This window comes from Semicossyphus pulcher, unplaced genomic scaffold, assembly GCF_022749685.1.
Source record: "Semicossyphus pulcher isolate SPU_LCO1_2020_fin unplaced genomic scaffold, fSemPul1.0.p SCAF_21, whole genome shotgun sequence".
Classification (NCBI taxonomy): Eukaryota; Metazoa; Chordata; class Actinopteri; order Labriformes; family Labridae; genus Semicossyphus; species Semicossyphus pulcher.
Genome location: NW_027211695.1, coordinates 17,806,586 through 17,832,566, shown reverse-complemented (window position 1 = coordinate 17,832,566; position 25,981 = coordinate 17,806,586). Strand labels below are relative to the sequence as shown.

General features: G+C 42.0%; 3 protein-coding genes across 3 annotated transcripts; 1 reads left to right on the top strand and 2 right to left on the bottom strand.

Moving 5' to 3' along the window:
* Window positions 1-620: 620 nt before the first annotated feature.
* nicol1 (NELL2 interacting cell ontogeny regulator 1) lies at window positions 621-5,156 on the bottom strand. The gene is made up of 4 exons (XM_069672556.1): window positions 4,969-5,156; window positions 4,621-4,753; window positions 3,008-3,096; window positions 621-1,623 (listed from the first exon to the last, which is right to left on the bottom strand). The coding sequence occupies exons 2-4, from the start codon at window positions 4,730-4,732 to the stop codon at window positions 1,552-1,554; spliced, it is 273 nt and encodes a 90-aa protein (XP_069528657.1). The 5' UTR covers window positions 4,733-4,753; window positions 4,969-5,156; the 3' UTR covers window positions 621-1,551.
* A 1,288-nt stretch (window positions 5,157-6,444) lies between these two features.
* On the top strand, window positions 6,445-13,205 carry nelfa (negative elongation factor complex member A). Its single transcript, XM_069672349.1, has 11 exons — window positions 6,445-6,678; window positions 8,327-8,498; window positions 8,897-9,058; window positions 9,168-9,257; window positions 9,833-9,960; window positions 10,124-10,193; window positions 10,510-10,598; window positions 10,712-10,820; window positions 10,906-11,234; window positions 11,336-11,435; window positions 12,932-13,205. The coding sequence occupies exons 1-11, from the start codon at window positions 6,469-6,471 to the stop codon at window positions 13,114-13,116; spliced, it is 1,644 nt and encodes a 547-aa protein (XP_069528450.1). The 5' UTR covers window positions 6,445-6,468; the 3' UTR covers window positions 13,117-13,205.
* Window positions 13,206-15,926: 2,721 nt separating this feature from the next.
* Window positions 15,927-25,384, bottom strand: faah2b (fatty acid amide hydrolase 2b). Its single transcript, XM_069672359.1, has 11 exons — window positions 25,075-25,384; window positions 23,672-23,754; window positions 22,911-23,047; window positions 22,531-22,740; window positions 21,457-21,576; window positions 21,237-21,372; window positions 19,114-19,231; window positions 18,912-19,031; window positions 17,974-18,085; window positions 16,973-17,158; window positions 15,927-16,873 (listed from the first exon to the last, which is right to left on the bottom strand). The coding sequence occupies exons 1-11, from the start codon at window positions 25,261-25,263 to the stop codon at window positions 16,698-16,700; spliced, it is 1,587 nt and encodes a 528-aa protein (XP_069528460.1). The 5' UTR covers window positions 25,264-25,384; the 3' UTR covers window positions 15,927-16,697.
* Between the last annotated feature and the right edge of the window lie 597 nt (window positions 25,385-25,981).

Below are 25,981 nucleotides of genomic sequence, written 5' to 3'. Positions count from 1 at the left end.
TTTTAAAGATATAGATGTTTCCCTTAGGCATTATATCGTCACAGACTTGCAAGACTAAGATTCATAGCAATAAATAAGAAGCAATGCTGAAGGCAAATGAGCACATTCAGCACTCCTCTTTATATAAATATCTTTGGGTTACGGGCTGATGGTGAGAAAACAAGCGTTTGAGTTATAAATTTGTTGTCCTTTATTTATAGAGAGGACAGTGTTGGGGGCGGGGGAAGCAGGCAAGGGCCGAGGGTAGGAGTCAAGCCTGGGGCCGCTGCATGCAGGACTGTAGCCTCTGCATAGTGGCCGCAGATTTAACAGCTGAGCTAAACCAGCGCCCAGAAGCTTTTATTAAAAACACACAAGTAACGGATGAGTCAAGAGAATATTTGGCAGAGTCATCCGTGAGGAAAATGATCAGAAGTTGCAGCCCTCGAGGTCCATTGTAGAATTAGAAATACTTTTACACATTTGTTACACATAGTCATCACAGTGCTACACCTACAGCCGAGCTGTGAGACCTAACAGAGCACAAGAAACCAATACATGAATGAGTCTGTGTCTGTATTAAGGCCCCTGATGATCTGTGAGGAAAGTCGCAGCCAGAGGGAATAAAAAAAAGCAGCAGGGATCATTCATTGTTTTTATTGATAGGTACAACATTAAGACAAAAAATGTGGCGTATTGTGACGTAATGTTAACAAAGTACACTGTTGATGAACGAGCAACAATACGATGCAGCTAGCTTCCCTCCATCAGGCCTCCTTCTCCTGCTGATATCTCAGCTCATCACTTGCATACACGTCTGTCAGACGGAGAACACAAAGTCTGTACACACCTCAATTACATGTACCCGTGTACATATACATAATCTATACATACAATCTATATTAACAGTAGGTTAACAAAAAAGTGCTGTAAATTCATGCTACAGTGCTGTGCTAAATCAAGACCTACAAGAACGCTTTTGCGGCCTACAAATCAAATAAAAACGTAAATATTGTTCGTTGAAATTCTGGTAAATCTTCTAATTTCTAGTAAAATAACTTACAAAATAACTTTCTTAATAAGTTACCCAGCTCTTTTTTCTCTAAAGGTTATAATTTAAACTGTAATTGAAGTATTTTGCAGTTAAATAAATCCCACATGATGCTACAGTTTGATGTGTAAAATCGTCGTAAACATTTATCTCAAACAAGACATTCAACATTAAAATTTACGGGTGCATTCTACTGTATCTACATTATACAGTCAAATACTAAAAAGTACAAAAAATAGTTTATGCTTCATAAGAGACACGTGAAGAAGAATGATTTAACTCCTATGACGATGGAAACAAACTAATTTCACACAATGTAAAACATCAGTGGTATAAAAGTCGTCCCAAATAAGGCAGAACACCAACATGCCTCATGACGCATGATTTCAAATCAAAGCTTCACTCAACATTGACATGAGAGAAAGAAAATAAAGTGCCCATCGTGTGAATAAGTTAAGATGAGTAGAGGTTTAGAGCAGGGTTGTTTTCAGTGTGTGTGACGGCAGGTGGAAGTGGAGAGTTCAGCGCAGTGAGTTGGTGGGCATACAGTCGCACAGAGCCCTCCTCTCTGCCCTCAGGACCAGCATCTCCGTCTGGAGCGGACAAAACAACAACACGTCACTGCATGTAAACATACTCTGTCACTTTAAAGTTTTACTCTCCAAAAGACTTTTACTGTCCAACCCCAAAAATCCACATGATAAGCTTTTAAGTTCATAATTAAGGCGGCAACGGGTATGAATGTGATGACTGATTGACAGTTGGGCACTTTAGGTAGCAGCCTCTGCCATCAGTGTGTGAATGGGTGAATGTGGCAAGTAGTGTAAAAGCAGCTTTGAGTGGTCGCAAGACTAGAAGTACAGTCCATTTAATTTTTGCCCCAAATTTGACCTCACAGGCGGCATGATGCTTCTCTGATCTTCTCTGATTTGTGGATTTAGCTTCATTTGTTTTGTTTTGTTTTTTACAGATTATTCACCTAAATTTATTAGTAGAGTAGTATTAATTGTTATGCATAAATGTTGGGTTAAAGATTTTTATATAACATTATAACTCCTATATAAAATATAGGATATAACTGGATTAATTTAAATGACAAGCACCAACTTAACCTAAAAATTATATTTGCTTAATCATAGTAATTGATCAGTTTGCAACTCAGTCGATAACACTAATGATTAGTTTTGATAGTTTCTGCAGTACATGAAGTGGTACAGTGGAACACTAGAGGCTGACAGAAGATAGAGTGTCGAGTAAAGAGTTACTCATTTTATTATACACATTTTATTAGATTAGATAGATTGATAAAAAGGTAATTAAAAATATTCAGAAGGGCAATTTTAAACCCAAATGTGCAGTTTTATTTATATAGTATTTACAACTTCATCAATTACCAAACTGACCAGTGACAGAGGCTACAAATCCACTATTCACCTTTTAAATGTAGAACATTACAGATAGCTAGCTAACATAACCATTGGCTCTCCAACATTACTGTTAGCTAGCATTATTGCTAGCTAGCTTATATGGCTGTTAGCTACACAAATATGGCCTGACATGAATGTAACAATTTGTCAGTATACAACTACCAAACCTCTTAGTAAAAAGGATCAGAGGACCTCGACTAAGGTTTGTTAACACACAGACATGAGCATAAAAAACAACTAAAACACTTTAAAATGCATATGGTGAAACCTGTACATTAAATATAATGTATTAAAAAGGGCAGCATATCATAAATCCTCAAGTACATCAATCCAGCCTCAATCATCCAACCCTGTCATTTTTGTTTGAACACAAAGTCCTCTGAAAATCATCATTGACAAATTGTTCTATGAAAGACTCATCGGCTGGTGAATCATAGGAATTTAACACTCTGATAGCACAGGAGATGAAGATTTCTCAGACAAAGTCAGAAAAAGGGTTGGAACACAAGGCCACAGCTTCTGACAAAAAAAAGACATTTTAAACACCTACCCTGGCGTCAAGGTTGAAAGCAGTCTTCTTTAGATCTTGCAGTGCCCTCTGCATGAACTCGAACGCGTGACAGTCCACACATGGACGACCTGGAAATGAAAGAAAAGAGTCATGGAATAAATATTCTTTTTTAGAGTTTATTTACAAGATGATTTTCTTGTAGAAATCAGGTACAGAGCACAAGTCATCTAAGGTTAGTTAAATCAGCTTATATTAGCCACCATAAGTTAGATATAGCAGAACAAGTAGAGCTGTAGAAGCAAAACCCCCAAGTGTAGTGAATTAAGAAAAGGTGCATTTTGTTCACCACATCACATGCTAACAGGTTTGCTAGTTGTACAGAGCTACTGACAAATTGCTACATTTCTATAGGGCCATATTTAAAGTTAAAACCACATTTGATTAGTCATTGACAACCGTAAGACAACAGCTAACATTAGCATTCAACCACCTCCTAGCTTAAACTACCGTTTGAAAGTGTAACATAACACTATAGGGAAGGTATAAATTCATAGCTAACAGTCATGTAAGCTAGCTAGCAGTAATGTTAGGTAGAAGTAATTTTGGAGAGCCAACGGTTACGTTAGCTAGCATTAGTAATGTTAGCTAACACTAATGTTGGAGAGCCAACAGTTATTTCAACTAGCTGTCAGTAATGTTAGCTAACACTACTATTGGAGAGCCAATGGTTATGTTAGATAGCTATCAGTAATGTTAGCTAACACTAATGTTGGAGAGCCAATGGTTTTGTTAGCTAGTAAACGGTAATGTTAGTTAACAATGTTTTGAATTCTGACATTAGCTATTGCAACTTAGCTATCAGTACCTTATGGTTTATCAGTGTGCGTGTATATATATATATATATATATATATATATATATATAGTCAGTATCAGTATAGTACAACATTAGAACAGCATGTGAGCTTCCCAACCAGAGAGTGATGTCAGAGGAAAATGGCCACTGTGTGAATATGGTCAATAGCTTTAAAATTTCATGTTTTATTTGTAAGATGGAAAATGTGTTATCTCTTTTAAAATGTACACAGTTTTGTTCATGAGATATTTATGCTGATTTATGTATTCTTTGGCTTTCAGTGGAAATAATTTATTTTAAATCTTGGTCAAATTGTTGTTTTAGAAGCTTGACTGTAAGAAATATAGGCCTACTGCGGTTAAATAAAAAATGGTATAACTTTTTAGCACTTGATACACAAGGTAAGGTATCAGAAGGGGGAAAAATGCTATTATAATATATCTTTATAATAATAAACTTAACTGTGGAGAAGGCCAGATCACAGAGGTCAAATATCCAATTACAGCTATTTTCTCTAAGAAGCAAAACCTCACACATTTGCCTTCAAACCTCCACATTGTTTGCACCTAGTAGAGATGACAAAATGTCTTAAAGTAGCAGTACAGGCCCATTTTCATGCTGTGATGTATACACTAATTAGCATGACCTACTATTCCCACCGAGAAACCTCTCTGGGGACCTGCTATCTCGAGACCGACAGAATCACTGTGACAGAAAGATTTCCACCTTATAAAAATGTATAAACCCTATCCAGAACAGGCAGAATAAGCCCCAATCTCGTATTTAAATCCTCCTACTTTCGGCAGGGATGACAGTCCCAGTCTCCTGATCCGCATCAGCTGCACCGAGACAGAGGAGCTGGACCGCCAGCAGGAGCACCGCTGCCTGCAGATATCCACTGGATGCCATACTGATGGTGTGTTCAATTACCTTTGAAACAAGAAATAAAAATGTGCAGATTTGTGTTTTACAGAAATATAACAACGTTAAAATGTCCAACTCGACCGTCAGTGACTGAAACAACAAAATCTGATGGGCTTTGTTTAAAAAATAGTCATATTTCCTCGGTGAATACGTATCGTATTTTAAAATACAATGTACACGGAAGAATTGCAGTTTATTGAACAAACTGCATCACAACCTACCGTGAATTAATCGATGATATGTTCCTGAACACCAGATCAGCGCAAGATGCCCACCAAGGGTTGTTTTATGTAGATTAAATGTGTGCGCATGCGTGAGGCTCATCTAAAATTTGCTTTGGGACCAGAATCAAGACTTCCGGTGGCAGCATTCAAAATAAAGGTCTTTTTAAAGCTTGTTCAGATCGTATACATTTTATTTGTATTGATAGGCATGATTATAACATTTAGGGTACGTAACAAATGTATTTAAAGTTGTTAGAATGAGCTCATTGATCAATTGAACTAAAATGCTGCTCACCTTATACTATTATAAGTATGATAATAAAATACTCATCATTTCCACTATATTATAGTAATGAATTAAGATGTCAAAAAACTACACTGAATTATTTCAAAGTCAATGAAAATACAGCCACATTTTAATTTCTTTTACTTTTCATCTCATTACAACCAGCTGTTACACATTGAACCTGGGGCTTTTGGGTGGTTTAGTCTGTGGGGTCCCATCTCAGTTTCCAACTTTGCTTATATGTCAATCAACCTTTTTAATCAGAATCAGAAGAGTGGATTACACATACAAGGAATTTGTTTTGGTGCAGAAAAATGGACACAAACCTAGAAAAAATATAAACAAAAGACTAAAAAAAATAGGCAGTAAGAATAAAAATATATAATACGTATAATACGAAATATGTACACCAGGTGTAATTAAAAACGGTACAGATGTGCAGGATATTGCAAATAGCTTACAGTATCAGATTAAAAATAGTGTAATGTACAGACAATATAAACGTCCAGTGTACGTTAATGTAACGCATCCCATCTCAAAAAGATACAAATAAGGACCAGAGTTATTACAGTTTTGAAATTTTCATTAGTTTTTAGTTTAATTTTTATTTTTGATTTCAGTTTAGTTTTAGGTTTTTACGAGTTCATAAGTAGTATGTACCATAAGTCTTATTTTGAGGAATTGACTGGTTTTAGTTTTTATTTAGTTTCCGTGTTAGTTATTCAGGTATTGAGAGCAGGATGTAAAGATGAAAGAATGTATGACATCAAATATGATTTTCATTAGGCCTTTTTATCAGGCCAGTGTCAGACAGAGCAGGACAAAGTGGTAGCTATAGCAACCACAGTGTGAATCGAGGGGGAAACGAAAACTAAGAGGATTATACCTGCAATTCTATTTAGTCCGTGTTGCATTGTTCATTGTAGTTTTTTTGGAAAATTGTAGTTGTTATTTCTATTTCACTTACCGAAATTATTTTTTCACTGCTAGATTTAGTTTCAGTCTTATTTTTCGTTAACTAAAATAACCCTGATATGGACAAACAAAACACGTGAAACAAAATATTTCAGGTGAAATACACCTGTTTTGTCTTTTATATTTTCATTCTTCAAAGTTCATAAATGCCCCCCTCCCCAGTGTGGGCGGGGTCCTGTCTGTTTTCTTAGGTAGCCTGTTAAAATGCCCGACCTCAAAACACTTCTTTTTCCAAGATGGCGTCGATGAAGGACAGCGACACCGGCCTGTGGCTTCACAACAAACTGGGATCAACAGACGAGCTCTGGACGCCTCCGAGCATCGCTTCTCTGCTCACCGTGTCAGTAATTGACAACATACGGCTCTGCTTTTCGAGCTTATCGCCGCCGGTGAAGCTCAAACTGCTGCTCGGGATGCTGCATCTCCCCCGGCGGACCGTTGACGAGGTGGGTTAGCTAGCTGTTAGCTTGACAGGTAAAGGAAGCTTATAACTTAGATAAACGGCTGAGAAAAGAGCTCAATCTCCAGTTTGTCGCTCTAAAACAAAATGTCTTGTTCCTGTGGGTGTTTAAAACTGCAGGTGAAATCTCTATCAACGCTTTTAAAGCTATTTAGCTGGCGGTAGCTTGCTATCTCTTACTACGGTAAATATTGCTAGCTAACGTAAGAAACAATGTTATTCCTGCTCTTATCCTGATGCTTTACTAAAGTTTTTAGAGAATAGCGTTTATACGCAACTACGATAACGTTAGGTAGCTACACGGCTAACTTGTCCTTAACTCATAATTGCGGTTTTCAGCAGTTTACCAGCTACAACGGGTCACATTAGCCTGGCGGTTCCCGTACAGACAGACATTATGGTGGGATGGGCACGAGAGAGCTGAGTGAGCGAGCTGAGGGCGGTACCAGCGCGCGCAGTCCGACATATCACTTGTTAAGATGTAGATACCCGTCATCAGTGTGTCCTGCATATTCAGACAGCTTGTAAAAACTCTTGTAAATGTGAATGTGGTGTGGATAAACCCTGTCACCTGCAAATAAGACTGGTTGTTGTTCATCTCATCGTATGGGCACACTTTTTATCCTTGTAAATATCATCCATCATCTGGCATGAATCTATGCACACTGTTTTCTTTTAACTGTAAATACTGCAAACTAGCTACCTCATGTAAATTAACCCATCTGTTACATAATTACATATTTGTCCTAAATCATAATATATATTTCAGCATCGTTGCACTACTCACATTTGCACTGTAGTCGCAGGCTTGTAGATACTAGTTTAACTTTTAATATTTAGTGTTTAAGTGTACATAGAGAGCAAAGTTAAACCTGAGTCAAATTCCTTGTATGTGTACATACCTTGCCAAGAAAGCTGATTCTGATTCGGTTAAATGAACCACCTCTGCAAGACTATGTGCTCTGAATCTTATTTCTCTATTTTTGTTAAACATTATGTCATGAATAAATTTTATGTGAAGCGGGAAATTGTTGTGCAGCAGTTGCAGTCTAAAGGAAAGAGTGCAAATGGAAACAAATGTAGGAAAAATGACGATTACCAATGAGATGCAAACCAAATGTTCACAATGTCCCAAATGCAAACAGGCTAAATGTACATTACAAACATATATTGGTTCACATATTTGATAAGGTGTTAATCAAATTCATACACAGAGCCAAAGTATTAAGTTATAGACGTGTATCTATAAACAATGCTCAGCATTAAACAGCCTCCTTGTTGTATTTTATAAAGTGTTTCTTGTGTAATCAGCAGGGGGCTCCTGTGTTCTTTTACAGTCAGCACTAGTCAGCTGAAAGGTGACTAATCCCAGTGGTACCTCTTGTATTGCTGTAGTCGTAAGGTGGCCAGTGAGGGTCAGAAATCTTGCTTGCTTGACCTCCTATAAATGTTGGGGTGCAAAGCTCAGGACGGTTAATTAATATAAAATGTAAACAAATTTCTTGCTGTGGGACAAAATAAGGAAAGTAAAGAAAGCAATCTGGTCTTCTCAGGAGCATTTTTTTTCTCATACTAAACATTATTGAGTTATTCAGTTAATTGTTTCCTAACCAACACTGCCCTCCTCTTCCAAGATGAAAGAAGCCCTGTCGGAGATAATCCAGCTGGCTACGGTGGATTCGGAGCCCTGGGTGCTGATGGTTGCAGACATCCTCAAGTCCTTCCCAGAGACCGGCTCTCTCAATCTGGACTTGGAGGAGCAGAATCCCAACGTGCAGGATATTCTTGGAGAGCTCAGGGAGAAAGGTCGGGACTTGTATATCTTTCAGATGAACAGAAAGTCAGAAAGTTTAGTCAACTAAATCCTGATTACAGTTAACAAATTTATGTTCTAATTATAGCTTTCTTTATTGTCAGTTATCTGTTTATGACTCAGAAGTCAAATATCTCAGTGCTTGATTGATTTCAGTGTCAGGTCTTGGTTTCACTTGACCAGCTGCTGCTCACCAGAGGAGGAAGTTTAACACAGTCTGATTCATTAAAAGAAAATGTAATTATCCAGCTTTAGGACCATAAAAAATGTGTTGTCCTTTTCAGAACGAGTACTTTGCTGATACTTAAATTCAAAGATAGATTTTAGTTTTTTTGTGAGCTGGTTTGTGTCGTCCAAACACTTACATCTCTCCTCCTCGTCTCCTGCTCAGTGGGGGAGTGCGAGGCGTCTGCCATGCTTCCTCTGGAGTGCCAGTACCTGAACAAGAGTGCGTTAACCACCCTGGTGGGACCCCTCACACCCCCCGTCAAACATTTCCAGCTGAAGAGGAAGCCCAAGAGTGCCACCCTCAGGGCAGAGCTGCTACAGAAATGTAACTTACTTCCTACTTTTATTACTGTCTGTGTTGTTTTCATCTTCTGTGACTCGCTTTTAAGCCAATTCAAAGATTTGAGACGTTGCAATTTTGCTTCTTCCTCCAGCGACAGAGACAGCCCAACAGCTGAAGAAGACAGCTGGAGTGCCTTTTCACGCCAAAGGGAGAGGACTGGTTAAAAAGATTGACACAACTAGTGAGTGGAAGATACATTAATGCAACCACACATCTGCTCTTTGTGTTCCTATTTCACATATTCAAACATGTTACCTTTTTGGAAATCACTTTAAAGGTATAATCTCGACGAGCTTAGTTTCGTTCTCTTTGGCGGCACCTATGGCGACAAACGATAGCACACTTCCCAGATATCCAGACAGTGCTGCATGTGTGACGTCCACGGTTGGCTCCGGTTGTAACTCTTGATTTTCCTGGCTGACGGTCGCTTTCCTTTTCAGACTGTTTGCTTCATCTGAGCGTCGAGTTTGTTTCTTTTTCTTTGGATTTTCACTTCTTGTTGAAGTTGTATCTGTAGTCATCCATCTTTTCTTTGTTTGTTCAGCCATGGTAGATCATTGTTTACTCGCAACACCTGCAGAGAGCGGAAAAGCAGCCGCTTAGCTCCGCCTACCCTCTCTGGCAGACCAACCACTTTGTATAAAAATACCAAGAAAACGTTCTTTTCAGTAGTTGAAGTAGAATTCCAAATAACGGCCACCAAACTTTTCTATGAAGTCACTGCTGCTGATTCATTCTTCATTATTTGCTTCCCAGCTCCTCTCAAGGGGATCCCCAAAGCCCCGTTCCGCAGCCCCACTGCACCCAGCATGTTCAGCCCTCCCAGCAACCGCACACCCATCGCCCCGGCACGGACGCCGCTGCGGAAGGAGAGGGGGGTCAAGGTAAAGTCTGTTTCCCAAAAGTGCTGACTAAAACAATCTTCATCCTGCTGTTGTTGTGTAATTTGTGTGTTTGATGCTTTTGCGTTTTCTCCCAGCGTTCTGTTTTATTGTCCTTCAGTTGTTGCATAATTTATGAGGGTGTTGTTCTTCTCCTCCTGCGCAGCTGTTGGATATTTCAGAGCTGGATATGGTTGGAGCTGGAAGAGAAGCGAAGAGGAGAAGAAAGACTTTGGGTAATAATGTTTCCATCAGTGAAAGTTTTAGAGCTTTGCCATCAACTTTATCACTCAAGGAAATGCTGCCAATCTGTCTTGAGCTTCAAGCCAACAAAGTCACGATGCAGATGCAGACAGTCGTTTCAAAATCATTTAATGTAGCTTTGTAATAGAGGGTGGAGTGAATGCATCTTGTACTGATTGCGTCTGCACTCGGCCTCAAGTTAACAGCTTGAGTTCTGGGCTCAGCGTGTCTGTGTGTCAGAGTCTTCTGTTCCCCCCTGAGGGCAGAACTTTGTGATTTATTCAGGTAATAACTTTTTTCTATCTCCAGAAACGGAGGCCGGAGAGAAAGCCGCCAAAGAAGAAGCAGTGGTGGAAAACACGACACCCGACTACGCCGCCGGCCTCGTGTCTGCACAGGTACGAGACTCCACTTGTTTTCTCTCTGTTACATCACTCAGACAGTCTTGATTTTCCTGTTTTGTCTCATATTACCCTGTCCTTTAAATTTGTCTCTATCACACCTTCTTTAGAAACTGGGGGCGCTGAACGAGAATCCTCTTCCATCAACCAGCTATCTACCGGCCACGCCCAGCATGGTCCCCTCCTCCTCTTACATTCCCAGCTCCGAGGCACAGCCAGGTTAGCTCCACACGCTGCTTTTAAACGCATCGATTCATTAAACGTCAGCAAACTCATGTATTTGTTTCACTCTCCTCCTCTAAAGCAAATGCTGGCGGTTCGGGTCGGGACACGCTGCAGACGGCTCGCCAACCAGAGGAGTCGGCAACAGTGGGCGCAGGCGCCAATGCCACCTTACCGGGCCAGTACAAGCAGAGGACGCCGATGTACAACGCCAGCAACACGGCCAATCCCGCAACCCCCACGTCCCCCAGCACGCCGGCCTCCACCCCCGCGAGCAACGGGCCCCCAGCAGCTGCTACAGCCAGCCAGCCGGAGACACCCACCCAGCCTCCCAGCACACCTCAGACCCCCACCCCGACACCTGCACCGACACCACCACAGCCCCAGCCCAAAAAGAATCTGTCGCTCACGGTGAGATGGAGCAGGAGAGTCGGGGTTGTTTTTGTTGATTGTATTTCAGCTCTCAGTGTTCCCCTGTTAAACTCCCTGCTGTGTGTGTGTGTGCTCCTTAGAGAGACCAGATGTACGCGGCCCAGGAGATGTTCAAGACGGCCAACAAGGTCACCAGACCAGAGAAGGCGCTCATCCTGGGCTTCATGGCTGGATCCAGAGGTACACACGTCATCTTTCTGTATCTTAAACACTCGTTTCTCTCAGGTGTTAAATTTCCTCCTCACGAAGCCTGATGATGTCGTGTCTCTGACGATGTTTGAGCTTCACTAAGTAACTGACATCATTGTTAAAATAATATTTATTCTGTCATTATGACAGATGAGTGCCTCCTCGCTCTCATTCCAACCAGTCTTTACTAAAGAGCAATAACTCCTGCAGAACAAAGAGACCCTGCAGCACTTTTCTGTAAGCATGAAGTCTATCTGTGCAAAGCAGAAGGAGTTTAACATGCACACAGCCCATAGCTTTGAAGTGATGGGTCCATTTGTGATAAACACACAAGTGAAGATGCATAAAATCTTTTCCCATTTTCACTTGTGAAGTTTCTTAAAAGCACTTATGAGGAAAATCGTTGAGCTAGAAAATGACAAAGCATTCATACAGCGTTGGTAATAACGTCCTCATGAAGGTAAGATACGTGCGTTTGCTTGGATGGACTTAAGCCCCTTTCACACGCACACTCCTGCCATGTTCCTGAAAATCTCATGACTGAGCAGCGTCCCCCACATGCTCATCAGAAAAAAACACACACACAGTCGTCCGCTATTACGTCCTTCCTGTAAATGCATTGCTTAAGGTGCGTCCTTTTCTCTTAAATACTCTTAAATAAGATTGTAAGTGCAGCTGTGTTGTGACGGTCTCATTAGTCGGGTTTGATCGTTTCGACACGTATCGACGAGCCTCCTTCATGCGCGGCTCACCTGCTTCTGTGATAACGAGATCCTGGGCCAAAAAAATACAAAACGCGACTCGTAGCTTATTTTTTGGCCGACTTTGAAAAACGGGCCGCTCATGATGTAAACAGATCAGATAGATGGGGAGAGAGAAGCAGAAAGAGCTGCTGTGTGCAGGTACAGCAGGTGAAGGTGTGCGGGGAGAAATAACTGAAGAGAAGCGAGGTGAGCAGGTTAAAGTTTGTGCACTAACAAAATGACTCCCAACTTGATACTAGGTCGCGGGCAGGAGACAGTCGGCATAAAGTCGGGGTCCAAAATTCAGCCGTTTGCGTTCACACGTGCAACCCACCCGGGTAAAGTCCGGACGTGTTCAGGAGTGCAGTGCATGTGTGAAAGGGGGTTTATAGTCTAACAGTACCTTTTGATGTCCACAAACTTTCAAAATAAAATGTGCTGAATGCTGCCTTCAGGTGCATATACAGGACGCAAATATAAAAACAAAAAGACACAGAAGCAGATTCACTCCTGCTGCTGCCAACTGAGATACAGAAACATCACTGATCTGAATAAAATGCTTCAAGGGGCTTCAGTGGTTAGAGCAGGCGCCCCATGTACAGAGGCGACAGCCCTTGACGCCCTGATCGCAGGCACAAATCGGCTACACAGTGATGATAAATGTAGGAAGCCTGATGATTCCTAAACACACACAAACCTGCTCGGTCCAGTAACAACCCGTCTGCTTCCTCCGCTGTCTCACAGAGAACCCGTGCCCGGAGCAGGGGGACATCATCCAGATCAAGCTGAGCGAGCACACGGAGGTCCTGCCCAAAGCCGACGGCACCGGCAGCACCACCATGCTGGTGGACACAGTGTTCGAAATGAACTACTCCACAGGACAGTGGACCCGGCTCAAGAAATACAAACCCATCACCAACACCTCCTGAGGCGCTTCACGTGCTCCACATCACACACCCCCAAATTTCATATCCACGTCACAAAAACAACAAAAAGATGTTTACACACGTACGAGTATTTGCATACACATTTGGGCCAAATGGAGCAGGCGAGAGATCGTCAAGGAGAGAGGTTCTCCCTTCTCCTGCCCCGCCAAAACGCAGGACTGAAGAATATTTCTGTACTTTTTGTTCTGTTGTTTCCCTTTCCCTTTTATTGTTTCTGTTTTTAAGTCGCCTCTCGTTCCCGACTCGTGCTGTGGTCAGGAGGGGCGAGAGGGTAATAGACGAGTTCTCCTCACGGCGGGCACCTTCTGAACATTTGTACTCTGACGTACGAGCATGTGGCGTGTCTGGAGGGAAGACAAGACGAGCTGTCTGTATTTTTCTGTATGAATGTGACATTCGCAGCTTCTCCTCGGCCTTTCAGAACAGAGTCGTGGTTTGTAAAGAAAAAAAGAGAACAGTAATGGCAGTCATCGTCGAGGTGACCAAAACAAGCGAGCGCTGAATCGTTCTCAATGCTGTCACGTTCTGTTCGCAGCGTTCTGGTAGATGTTTCATAATTTTTCATCCTTTTTTCAAAAGAAGGGAAGAAAATAAAGTAACGACAGACTCCAGGGGGGCGTGTCTCATCTTTCTTACCCACTCTGAAAAGGTTTTATGATGTCTGTCTGTCCCGTTCGTGTGAACACGATGTCTCACAAACGCCTTGATGGAATTTCTTCAAATTTGGCACATTTGTCCACTTGGAGGCGAGGATGAACCGAGTAGATTTTGGTGGTTAAAGGTCAAGGTCACTGTGACCTCACAAGACATAACTTTTTTTTGTTTGTGACCATAACTCAAAAATTAATATGCTAATTATGACAACATTTCACACACATTTCTAATAGGTTTAAAATGATGAAGTGATGACATTTTATACCCAAAAGATGAGGTGTCATAGTTTTATCGGTTTTATTGCATCCATCAAATAAGAAAGTTAATTATTAGCAAAAGAAGAAGGCTAAAAAAAGTCTTAACACAAATGAGATGTTGATTTAGACCCCAAGGTGCCTGTATGACTCCCCCCGTTTCACTTCCTCTCCCTGGATGACAACCAGGACGAGGGGCCTCCTGTTCCTCTGGTGATCCACAACAAGCTCTTTGATCTTGTTAATATTGAACTTAAGGTGATGATATGTGCCAAAGCTCTGTATCAGTACTCTCTCCTCCTCTGGAAAAAGTGAGGGCAGCATGTGTCTCACTGGAATCATACATGTCGCACAGTATAAACTTCCATTTAGCCAGAACATACACTTCATACCTTTTGTTTAATAACGCCAACATCTACAGTCTGCACAGACAGAAACGCAACTTCAACTTGCCTAGTCGGTGGAGGCATACAACCGCAAGGTGGTAGTTCTAGTTTATCAAGTGTTTTCTTTTTGTGCACCTTTCCAATCCCTCCGTACATTAAAGCACCTGTTGAATGAGCCAATAGTAGCTGCCCTATGTGGGAGGGTTTCTTAGATTCCTGTGTGTTAACATGATGGGACAAGTTTGCATTTTATCTGTGACCTTTAGCTCCATTCCACTATTTCAACTGTTATAGGGAACTACAGTGAAAGAACACACTCGGTCCTGCTTACCTGGTGAGTATAAAGGCCAAGAAATAGAGCCACACATAACCACTGCTAATTCCTCAAGTTTTTTTGCATAGATTAAACAAACTATGTATCATTTTAATCGTTGAGCTTTTAGGTGTGGGGCTGCACGGTGGTCGGAACTTCCGAGTTCAAAGCCCAGTTCGGACGCTGCTGGCCTTTCTGTGTGGCGTCTGCATGTTCTCCCCGTGCATGCGTGGGTTCCCTCCGGGTACTCCGGCTTCCTCCCACAGTGCAAAGACAAGCTCGTTATCTTCATTAGTGACTCTAAATTGCCCGTGGGTGTGCGCATGAAAGGTTGTCTGTCTCTATGTGTCAGCCCTGTGATTGGCTGGTGGTCAGTCCCCGGGATAGGCTCCAGCCCCACGCCACCCTGATCAAGATAAGCGGTATAGATGATGGATGGAGCTTTTAGGTGTCTGCTAGGTGGGTTTTGTCACATCTGGACAGAGCCAGGCGAGTGGTTTCCTGTCTCTGCCTCAAGCTAAACCAATCAATCTTTTCAGCGTACCCTCAGCTATAAATCAAAGAAGCATAAGTATAATCTTAGCTGTGAACTTTTAGGAATGAAGAACCTACGGAAGCCCTTAGCGGACATGCATCCATACATTATATTTACTCCCGTTTTGCCGTGATAACGAGTTATTTCTGGTCGTTTTCTCGCGATCTCGACTTATTTATCTCATTATCACGAGACCACCATAACGTCAGATGATCATAACTCGTACAGTCTATGCTCGTATCCCCAGAGTTGTAAAAGCACAAAACAAACATAGACTTAACTTCCCTTATCAGTGTGGGCAATGTGAGCTTTGTTATCTCAAATTAATGGGCCAAATTATATTATTATCAGATTAAAATTATAATAATATCCGTTATAATGGGGAAACCAGCCTTGTTATGCCGAGATAACGAGTTAAATAAGTCGCGATCTCGAGAAAACGACCAGAACTAACTCGTTTTCACGGGAAACTCGGGACATAAAATGTATGGATGCATGTCCGCTAAGGGTTTCCGTAAGAACCAGCTTTCCTTTTGTTTGTGATCTATGCCAGGTTTAAAAGTGTCTTCTTTATTTTGTCATTTTATTGAAACACAGGTGTAAAAAACTGCAACACTTTGTGAACAGAAAAGATTATAGAACGACAAAGATTCAGACATGTTTTCTTCTTTTAATCAGCTGAAACAAACAGCAGAAAACAGGCACCACAATCGATTAATTTCCATTATGCAACATTCACATAACCACACAGCTCCGATTTTGCACGTCTTTGTAAGTGCGTTAAAACATTTTATTTTATGTTAATTAGTCGAAACCCCCACACCTATACAGTAAACATGGACACAGGTGTGACATTGTTCTCACCACACATGATTGTCATCTCTAGATTAGATGCACCTGTTTGTGCAGGATCAGGTTTTACCTTTATGTTTATTTAATGTGTATGTCAGGTAACACAAGAAAACTCCCAGCTAAGAAGGAACGCAAGCAGAAGTGTCACCACTTACAGAAACACACGTGTCAGACATTTAAAAAGCATGTGCTGACCTTTTAGAGTTAAAGTAGCAGTAGGTCCATTGTTTTATAATACACAGGTACGTGTACAGGTGCTAGTTAAAATTGCCTTGTTTAGTCTAAAGACGGGAATGCTCGATTGAAGTGTTTCCAATATAAAACTATATTTTAAAGCTTGTGCTCATGACGCTACCGTCACTGAACAGGACAAATGATAAAACCTCTTTATTACGTCTCTTTAGAGCAAAAAATAATCTCTTCCACTTTAACATTCAACGATCGGATTGTACCTATGTGTGTACGACGGCAGGCAGCATGGCGGCAAAAGTGTCCACTCGAAAATCTTCAATTCAACAGGCTCCGGTCGGGAGATTTGGTCATGGCTGTCAGCGTGTGTGCGCGTGGTTTCAGATGGATCCAGGATCCCTCCAGCCTCCGAACGCCTTCTCCAGGTAGAGAGCCACCTCCAGGCTCAGGCGGTCCTGCATCTTCCCGGTAACCACCTGGATGCCCATTGGAATGCCTTCTTCATTCAGACCCAGAGGGCACTGGGTGACCGGCAGCCCGAGGACGTTTATGACACCTGGAGATAAGAAGAGGATGGGTGTGACTGGTTTAATACTGGAATGGAGGCCAGGAAGGAGAAGAATCTGTAGTAAGGTAAGTAAATTAGTAGTCTGACCTGTGTAGGCAAAGTCGAGGGGTCTGAAGAGTGGGTGGTGGTGTTTGGGAACAACCCTGGGGTGCGTAGGGAAAAGGAAAACACCGTCAGTCCCAACCAGCTCCTCCAGATCCTTCTGCAGCTTCTCCTTCTGCTGGATGATCAAAGGCGAGGGTTTGGAGCAGGTCATCTCCTGAATGGCCAGACCTGCAGACGTAATAATAATAATAATCAAATAATGAAATGGATAATTACACTACACATATACGTTATGTAAAATACATATGAAATATAATTACAATAATTTGTAAAATACTTAAAGCAATAAATCAAATTTAAAGGGAAAACAGGAAATTTTCGTCGAGCTGCTGCCAGATTTAGCCGGTTAGCTTGTGTTAGCTTTGTAACAACAATGCTAAGTATCGAACAAACTCCCTGCTGCTGTAAATAAAAACATTACAGACACTATTTATCACTATAACTGTAATTTATGTTGTTTAGCTAAGCTTTCTGCACATGCTACATACCTAGCTAGCTAAAAGCTAGGCGAGGTTTGCTAGCTTAATTTATTACTCAGCATCAAAGTTAAGAGATTTAAATGGTTTAAAACAGCAGCAGCAACTAATGTTAGCTTGTAAAGCCATTGACAGGAGCTAGCTAAAAATGCTAACATAGTTTCCTCAATTTCTGCCGAGTCATAGTCAGGGCTCACAGGCTGGCTTAGCTTGTTAGCGAGCTAGGTAGGTAGCATTAGTATTCTTTTGAAGCAAAATAAAAGGAGGTCTAAGTTTCAGTGTTTTTGTGCCGTGTTTATGGACAGAAGAAGCATATAGATGGTTGATTTACAGCTAGCATTGGCTAGCTAAAATTAGCCAACTGGCTAAATTGAATTGAGCTTTATTTAATAATGGAAGTGTTGAGGTTTCATAGTTTTATCGGTTTTATTGCATCCATCAGATAAGAAAGTTAATTATTAGCAAAAGAAGAAGGCTATAAAAAGTCTTAATATAAAACCAAAGTACCGATCGAGGCCATGGTATGATTTGATCTTCCGACCATCCGTTTCAGCAGCTCCCATATCGGCCACACGGGTCGTCCTGGTTCCCCCAACAGCTCAGCGAACGGCTGAGGAGGCTGAAGAGAAGAAAACATTTCAAATACAGTCATTTTATTGTTCCTCAGGTCACATGAAGTTCACTGAGAGTGGGTGTTATATTTCAGCGGCCACAGTGCGGTGCTGCTCCCCGTTACCAACAACAGACACGGTCATGTGTTCATTTTCTGCTGCCACCAGACTCCTGTCTGTGTAGGGGATCATTATAACACTGGTAACACTAGCCTGAGTAAGTGCCTTACGTGTAACAGGAGTGTGTTAAATAAGCTTAAAATTAAAGCAAGTAAATGAGGGGTTTATTAGCTGTGAAGTGTCTTTAAAGATGTAGAATGCACGCTTATACAGTGAACATGAGATATTAGAGGAACACGAGCTCTGTTCAGGAAATTTGATGCTTTAAATATTTAACTAAAATCCATTTCAGTCAGAAAAAGAAAAAGGAACAACCAGCCAAAATACAGTTACTGTCAGCTGTCCTCCTCATGAACAGAAATCTTACACAAGACGAAACGCAGAACAAAAGCACTTTTTACTTAATAAAACAAGGTTATATATGCAGCAAGGTAGCGTCAAAATGAGTACAATATTTGAACTCGAGTGTGTCTGTGTGTGTGTGGTATTGTGTGCTCTGCAGCTAAACAGATTAGTGGAGCGGAGCACAATAGGTGCTGTGACCGTGACTCCGGCTGGCCTGCTTTCTTTCACACGCCGCATAAGACTGAAAGCTATGACAAGCACAGTAACAAAAGCCTGACTGTTTTCTGTCTTACCTGTTTATCTTCATTCTACTACAAGTAAAACTACTGAAACTCTCACTTTCTGCTGCGTAATAACAGGTGGACCCACCTTGCCGTCCTTGTCAGGGAGACCCATGTAGGTGTTCCAGATCTTGAAGCCATTGCGGAGCTCGGGGAAGCGCACCTCTTCGACTTTCACTCCGAGGTCGGCCTCCAGGCGCTCCACCACCTGGAGAACATCACGTTAGGGTTTAAGTTCTGAAAGTCTTTATTTATCTTCCAGTAATGAGTTATTTAAAGTGTAGATTCACCTTCTTCTGAATGTCCACGAGCTCTTTGCTGACGGGGTACAGCCAAGGGCATCCGCTGTCGTCAGGGATGGTGAAGAAGCGCACGTTCTTCAGGTCAACCTTCTCGTCTAAGGACAACCTGCGCACACAAGACAGGACTTGGATCCACGGATTTGCATATAGTTCCCGTCACAGCCTCACCTTTCCCCGAGAAAAACTTGCACGACCAGACTGATTCTCACACACAAGCAATTTTAAGAGAATTTGCGGCATTTGACAAGTGATACGTCTGAGTGGTCTGGACCTGTCAGAGTCACGTAACACACCTGTTCCACTCACAAGCGCCTTGAGGGGTTTTCTGCACAGCACAGGGAAGCTGTGATTTCATTTAAGGAAAGCTTTTTGCTTTGGTTTGCACATTTTTACTTGACAGCTGTCTCTTCTTTTTCTGCCGGAGGTCAAAAACTCAACAGGACGCCTTTAAGAACCTTTAAACCTGAATCTGAGTGATGATACAGAACGAGGCCTGCGCCATGGGAGAGAACTCTGTGATGTGTGATTACATTGTTCAATATTATGATAAAGATATAAAGTGCAAAAAATAAACAAGAATAAAGAGAGCGATAACTCTTGATGTACGAAGCCAGAACATCTCTATCGCCCCCTGCTGACTGGCTGCAGTGCGTCAGACCAACACAAGAAGCTGTTATGCTGTTAAACACGGCGACGTGCAGGATCTTTGTCATGTTTTTTTCTAAGTAAGTCGTGTGTTTTTGTTAGCGGAAGTGGCGACTGCGGCTGCCGCCGATATCGTCCGCACAGCTCTGGCTCCAAATGACATCACCATAGCAACATGACATCACAGGGGGGCGTTTATGTTGTAGATTGAGAGTAAACGCGTCATCCATCTTTACGTGCAGTGAGTGGTTTTACCCAATCATGTGTCTGCAGCATGTTCCTCCTGAATCCAAAATAAATCTTTTTTTTCACCACCAAATTGACACTAATTAATGTGAGCGCATCTGAAACCAATTTTCTTACTCACTGCGATAAATTCAAACATTCGCGATGTGTTAGTTCTGAATGCTCATGTTGCCATAACGATGAAGTTACGATTTATTGTGCAGACCGACACAGAAATGAGCTAAAATAAAATATATTTGAAGTATTCTTTGTTTAGATAATTTTCTTTTTAATTATAAAGGACGGCTGAAGAGAGACAGGAAGTGTGGGGAGGACAGAGTGGGGGACGACATGCACCAAATGATCAGCAGACTGAGAGTCGAACCTAGCCTCTCTACACGGGGCACCTGCCCTACCAACTGAGGTAAACCAGCATATAGAAGTATTCTTAAAATAATTATAATAATAATAATTTATGTTTTATGAATTTTATCTACAGTCTAAAATATATTTAGTAAGGGTGGATATCGCAGGGTAACTCGCGATACGTCGTCCACGATAATATCACGATACAGCGATTCTGTGATAATTGATATATTGCAATCATATAATGATGCATCACGATATCTGATTGATTTCTTCTTCCGCCAGTTAATTTCCGTCCACGTTACCCTCATTCATGTTATAAGCGCCACCGCGAGGAGTCCTGAAGTAGTGACGCGGTGAGTCAACACTGCAGGGACGACGACATATTGCCGTATCCTTATTGCTTCCCATCCCTAAACTTCAGTTAACTATTATGTACATCAAAGACATGCATCTGATATTGATTGCTATGTCTCTCTTTTTGGTTCATGATATTTAGCACAGAAATTCATATTAACAAAGGAGCACTTTTAGAAGGAACTTCTTGAAACTTTTAACTTCATGTCAAATTGAGAAAAAATAAGAGAAATGTGGAGAAAAGTTCTTCTTCGGATGAATAATATTTAGTGCAGATTATTGAACACCTGCAATAGATGTGTATGATTCTCCTGATAGCTCCTATATTTGCGTGTTAACAATCTGACATACATACTTCTTAATATTACAACATGTACCCATAAAGAACAAGATGTTCTGCCTGCCTGTCGCCTCTGGAGCGACTGCAGGTATTTGAATGTTGTAAAGTGAGTATTGCATGGGAACAAAGCCCTTTCTGTTTATCTTCCCCGAGGCGACAGACGTATCAGATTGCTTACATGTGAGCGTTGGGCCCCGCCATGATCTTCAGCACGGGCACCAGGTCCTCGGCGTAGCGGCACATGGGACCGTTGCTGACGTACTCCTCGTGTCTGCCGGTGTTTGGGGGGTACTGGAGCTCAGAGGTCACCACGCCTGCAGAGACACATCACAACCTTTATATGTGTTATGATCATTAAAGGCTGGATTAATACATATGTATCATGTCGTTCCTCTCACCAGGAGTGGTTTTATGGCCGAATATGCCGTTGAAGAAGCAGGGCATACGGATGCTGCCGGCGATGTCCGAGCCGATGCCGATGACTGAGCCGGCTCCTCCCAGGATACTGCCCTCCCCACCTGAAGCAGGCACAGGAGAGAGGAGGGATACGTGAGCGGATCTGGAAGGTACCTCCAACTTATATTAACCATGTGTGAATATTTAGTTTCATACATTTGCTTCTTAGAGTCTTAAAACGTGTATTTATAAATGTTTTTTGTGATGTTTTTACTGTTTTTGTCGGGAAGATGGTTGTTGTTTGGATGCACGTCCATGAGGACACCACGCTCTAACAGAAAATCACTAAAGCTTTGGCCGATGACCAACAAAATCTAATCAGTTCAGCCATCCGAGTGGACTTTGTGCCTAATATGAAGAAATCCCCTCCAGGTGTTCCTGAGATGTCACGTTAGGAAGACGGGGAGAGACAGACAGACAACCTGAAAACATAACGCCTCAAACCACGGCGCTTTGAGGCAGGTGTAAAAATATTTATCTTCCTCTTCCAAACATTTTGCCTACAGTACCCAAAATGCAGCTGAACATCAGGGTGAGTTATGCTAATAAAGGCTAAAGTAGCTTTGAACTGATGCCCTTTTTTCTGACTTATATCAGGGCTGCAAACAGGTACGGGGTGACAAAGGTGAGAGCATTGTGTCTGCAAACAGACCAATCGGATCGGGGTGTGCTTCGCGGTGCGTCCGCCACCTGTGTGTGCCCGGTGTCAGGTACGAGACGCCCTTCAAGAAGGTTCTCGGGGTTTACCTAAAGAACAATGTATCCTCGGATCCACACGAATCACGTAGGAGACCTGTTTTGATCTAGTTTGAGCCGAATTTCGCCAAAAGTGACATCACATGAGGTAAGTTTTCCATGCCAACACTGAACAACTATTTACACAGATGTGCAAGACTTGACGCAAGGCCAGGCCCTGTGTGTGTGTGTGTGTGTGTGTGTCTGCTGTAACATGGGGCTGTATCTGGAGACAAAGGCGCTCCAACAACAAGCTGAAGTCAGCGACAGTGTTGGCTAACCTGAGCTCCCTCCTGCCCCCCTCGACAGGTCGTACGGGTTGCTGGTGATGCCGAAGAGGTGGTTGTGGGACTCGCACCACATGCACAGCTCAGGGGTGTTGGTGACGCCCAGCGGGATGGCGCCTGCCCTCTTCAGCCAGGCCACGGGCGGAGAGTCGACGGTGGCTACGATTCCTTTCCTGGAGACCACACCGGTGGTGAAAGGCATACCTGCAGGACGGGAAGCCATTTTGAGTTTCTTTTCATCCTGAGCGTATTCAGTAACTGGGCGTGGGTGCATATACGTTACCCCCGTATCATTTACTGGTTATTGGATGTATGTAATCATAGTAAGGACCCGGTTTCAAGTGACTGACATTAGATCACATGTGTGGACTTACCCTGGACAGCGTAGGACTCTTTGACAGAGAGAGGGACTCCCAGAAGAGGCAGTCGGTCCTCCAGCACCTCCTCTCCTCCAGTTTCCTCCTCGATCAGCTTGTCGGCCTGGGCGGCTTCCTGGAGGGCCGCATCAAACCTGGATCGAGGGGAAAATTAATTGACCAAATGCTGTTTAATTCCTGATTAAAGAGAAGATAATGCATCATAGAGAAAACCGTATATATGGCTGCACAAAAGATGCTGCTGATGCTTGGTTTCCCATGTACCACTGGTGGCTGTTGGCGGTTTTACTGACATTTAAACACACTCCAGATGTTTTTGTCACATGACGTCTTCAAGAATTTACGGAATTTGCCATTTTTTCTGCGCCTGCTTCTCAACCTTTACCTTGTTGTAGGACAAAAGTTCCCCAGAGGGACTGAGACTCTATAATTTGAGGCTGGAAAAGTTCAAACATGTCAAATTTGACATATGAGGGCGAAAGCACATTTTGTTCAGGGGTAAAGTTACACAAGGAAGATGTGTCAAGTTTGAGAGATGAGGGCACCAGAACATTTTGTACAGGAGGGAAGTTGTTCAATTTACTATTATGCACAAGAAAAACTCATGCATCCGATTTTAGAAACTGGAAACAGCAGCTATCACGGAAAAACAAATATTCCATCAGCTAACCGATTAATCGGCTCATGGTTGCAGCTCAGCCGCACAGCAGACCTAACAAACTAAAAGTATCAGACATGTTGGAAGGTTTCATTCTTGCCTGTCTTTAACAATAGCGTTCAGAAGAGGGTTCACTTCCTGGATCCTGTCGATGTAAGCCTGCACCACCTCCACACTCGTAACCTACAGAAACACAACATATAGATTATATAGGAGAGTGTTAGGATTAGTTACACACACAGGAGACGCACACAAATCACGGAGAAGGGGAAAAGCTATAGTTACTGCCTGCAGGGGAATCAAAAACAGGTTTGTCCTAAAAAGAGACAATAGACTTCCCCTGCAATACTAGTGCCATATATACATTCATTATTAAACAGAAGAAACCCTTAAATCAAGCTGAGCTAACGTTAGCCGCAGCTCGGACTGCAGCCCGCCCTGAGGTCATGTGTCCGTCAAATAACTTCAAAGAAAACTTTTAACACAACACGGGTTTTTTTTTTTGTTTGACCTTTTTGTAATTATCTAGACTACAAATTTTTTTTTTAAAAACAGCCTTGCAAGTTAACACCTGCACACTATCCAACTTGCAGTTGTTGAAGTTTTTCTGCAGACTGCATGTTAAGCAGTACCAGGTGCATTTACAAAACTGGTATCTGTGTGAGCGACCTTACTTACACTGCAGAACGAAAGGAAAGCAAAATTATCATAAATACGTTAATGCATACTTTTTTTTAAAGGTAGATTAGTGCTCTGATTGTTTTCTTTATTCATTTTAATTATTGTGTTTATAATATGTAAGAAATAGTTTAAAGGAAACTTTAGTCACAGGCTAAAAGAATGATTTATTTTGCTTCAAAATAATTTAATATTAATATTTAACATGGTTGACTAATTGGTTAATCAATGTTACAACTCTACCTTGAAGCAACACCTGCACAAAATGCTTGAGTCCAATAAAAACTGCTCTACATTAAAATCTGTGAAGCCCATATTATGAAACTTACGGTAATAACTGTAATATACTGAGTCATTACATCCACAGTAAACTCGTACCTGTGCCTGCCAGCTGCAGCCTCAATTAAATGATACTCAAACTGCATACTTTAAAAGGAGGCTGCCGGGCTGTTAGAAAGCAGCTTACGTTGTGTAATACAGGTACGTTAAAAGTAAAAGGTGTGCCGTTATTCCACAGGTGCTACTGAGTCATTTAAAAGGCTTGCAGAGAAAGTGTAAGAGTGTAGGGAAAACACCGTGACAGAGAGGGCCAGAGGTGCAGCTAGCTCTGGTTCTAACTAATAAGACGTGTTATTATAAAATATCTATTTATCTAATACAGCCAGGGTGTTCAAACAAAGACATACCTGCTTAGGCAACTTTGGCGTTTCTAAACAAACACCAACCTGCTCTGGTTAAGTAACACATGATTATTTATTAGACTTAAGCAAAGCTAAAGGTCATTTGACCAGCTGTAGTCGTGCTTTGACCTGACCGGGTACACACCTCTTTTCTCCGGATCTTCTTAGCGAGCTGCCTCGCTGACAGGAGCAGCAGCGGGTCGCTGACGGGCGGGACCCTCTTCCCGGACACACCGGGTTTCTCAGAGGAGAACATCCGATAGAGCATGAACAGGAATCCCATCACCGTCTTGAAGAGCCATCCCTTAATCGTTTCCAGCAGACCCGATGCCATGTTTCTGCCGCGGAGGGAGGATGGAAGGTCAGCGGTTGTTCGGCTGCGCGTACGCCGCAGCTGTTGCCTACGTTACGGAAGACCTCCGCACATACAGCGGCGTGTAGTGAACACATACAGTTTATATAGGTGCAGCGTGAAGACAGCGCAGGGCTAGAACCGGAACTTGGATGTTTTGCTTTCACAATAAAACCTGTAAAAGGCTTGACACAGCAAAATCGTAGATTCAAATACAGTCTTGAAGATACGTTAAAATTAAGGGGTATATAACTTCTTAGCAACTTTGATCACTTTTGTAAGCATGGGTAAATCCAGCAGTTTGTCTTTTAGATAGTTATTTAATATTTCTTTGCCTACATACATTTAAGTCGCCTTGACCTTTTTTGTAACAGTGTCCTCAAGTTACACCATATTATATTGATTGTTTCAGTGTTGTTGTTTTTTTATATCGGCCTAAATATAGCCTATGTAAGTTTTTTTTTACATTATGTAATAATTAACTGTTAAATTAAATTGTTGTAAAATAAATAACTCAAAATCCCTTTTTATGTTTTTCACAGGTAACATTATCAGTTGTCATGGAGATGCCAAGTTCTCGTCGCCTGACGAAAATTGCGTCATTACTGTCCTATTGTCCAACAACTCGGCCCCCTCCGCCCACTGATGAAGACCATGACAAGGCATGAAAGCTCCAGAAAAAGTAATAGTAAGTGGACCT

Excerpts from the sequence above, each read along its gene's own strand:
- nelfa (XM_069672349.1), top strand. The coding sequence starts at position 6,469 with ATGGCGTCGATGAAGGACAGCGACACCGGCCTGTGGCTTCACAACAAA. Across the intron at positions 9,059-9,167 it reads GGCAGAGCTGCTACAGAAAT|CGACAGAGACAGCCCAACAG; the intron begins GTAACTTACTTC and ends TTCTTCCTCCAG. Across the intron at positions 9,961-10,123 it reads GGAAGGAGAGGGGGGTCAAG|CTGTTGGATATTTCAGAGCT; the intron begins GTAAAGTCTGTT and ends CCTCCTGCGCAG.
- faah2b (XM_069672359.1), bottom strand. The coding sequence starts at position 25,263 with ATGGCATCGGGTCTGCTGGAAACGATTAAGGGATGGCTCTTCAAGACG. Across the intron at positions 23,755-25,074 it reads AGAAGATCCGGAGAAAAGAG|GTTACGAGTGTGGAGGTGGT; the intron begins GTGTGTACCCGG and ends GTGTTTCTGTAG. Across the intron at positions 23,048-23,671 it reads AACGCTATTGTTAAAGACAG|GTTTGATGCGGCCCTCCAGG; the intron begins GCAAGAATGAAA and ends CCCTCGATCCAG.
- nicol1 (XM_069672556.1), bottom strand. The coding sequence starts at position 4,732 with ATGGCATCCAGTGGATATCTGCAGGCAGCGGTGCTCCTGCTGGCGGTC. Across the intron at positions 3,097-4,620 it reads GACTGTCATCCCTGCCGAAA|GTCGTCCATGTGTGGACTGT; the intron begins GTAGGAGGATTT and ends TTTCATTTCCAG. Across the intron at positions 1,624-3,007 it reads CTTTCAACCTTGACGCCAGG|ACGGAGATGCTGGTCCTGAG; the intron begins GTAGGTGTTTAA and ends TGTCCGCTCCAG.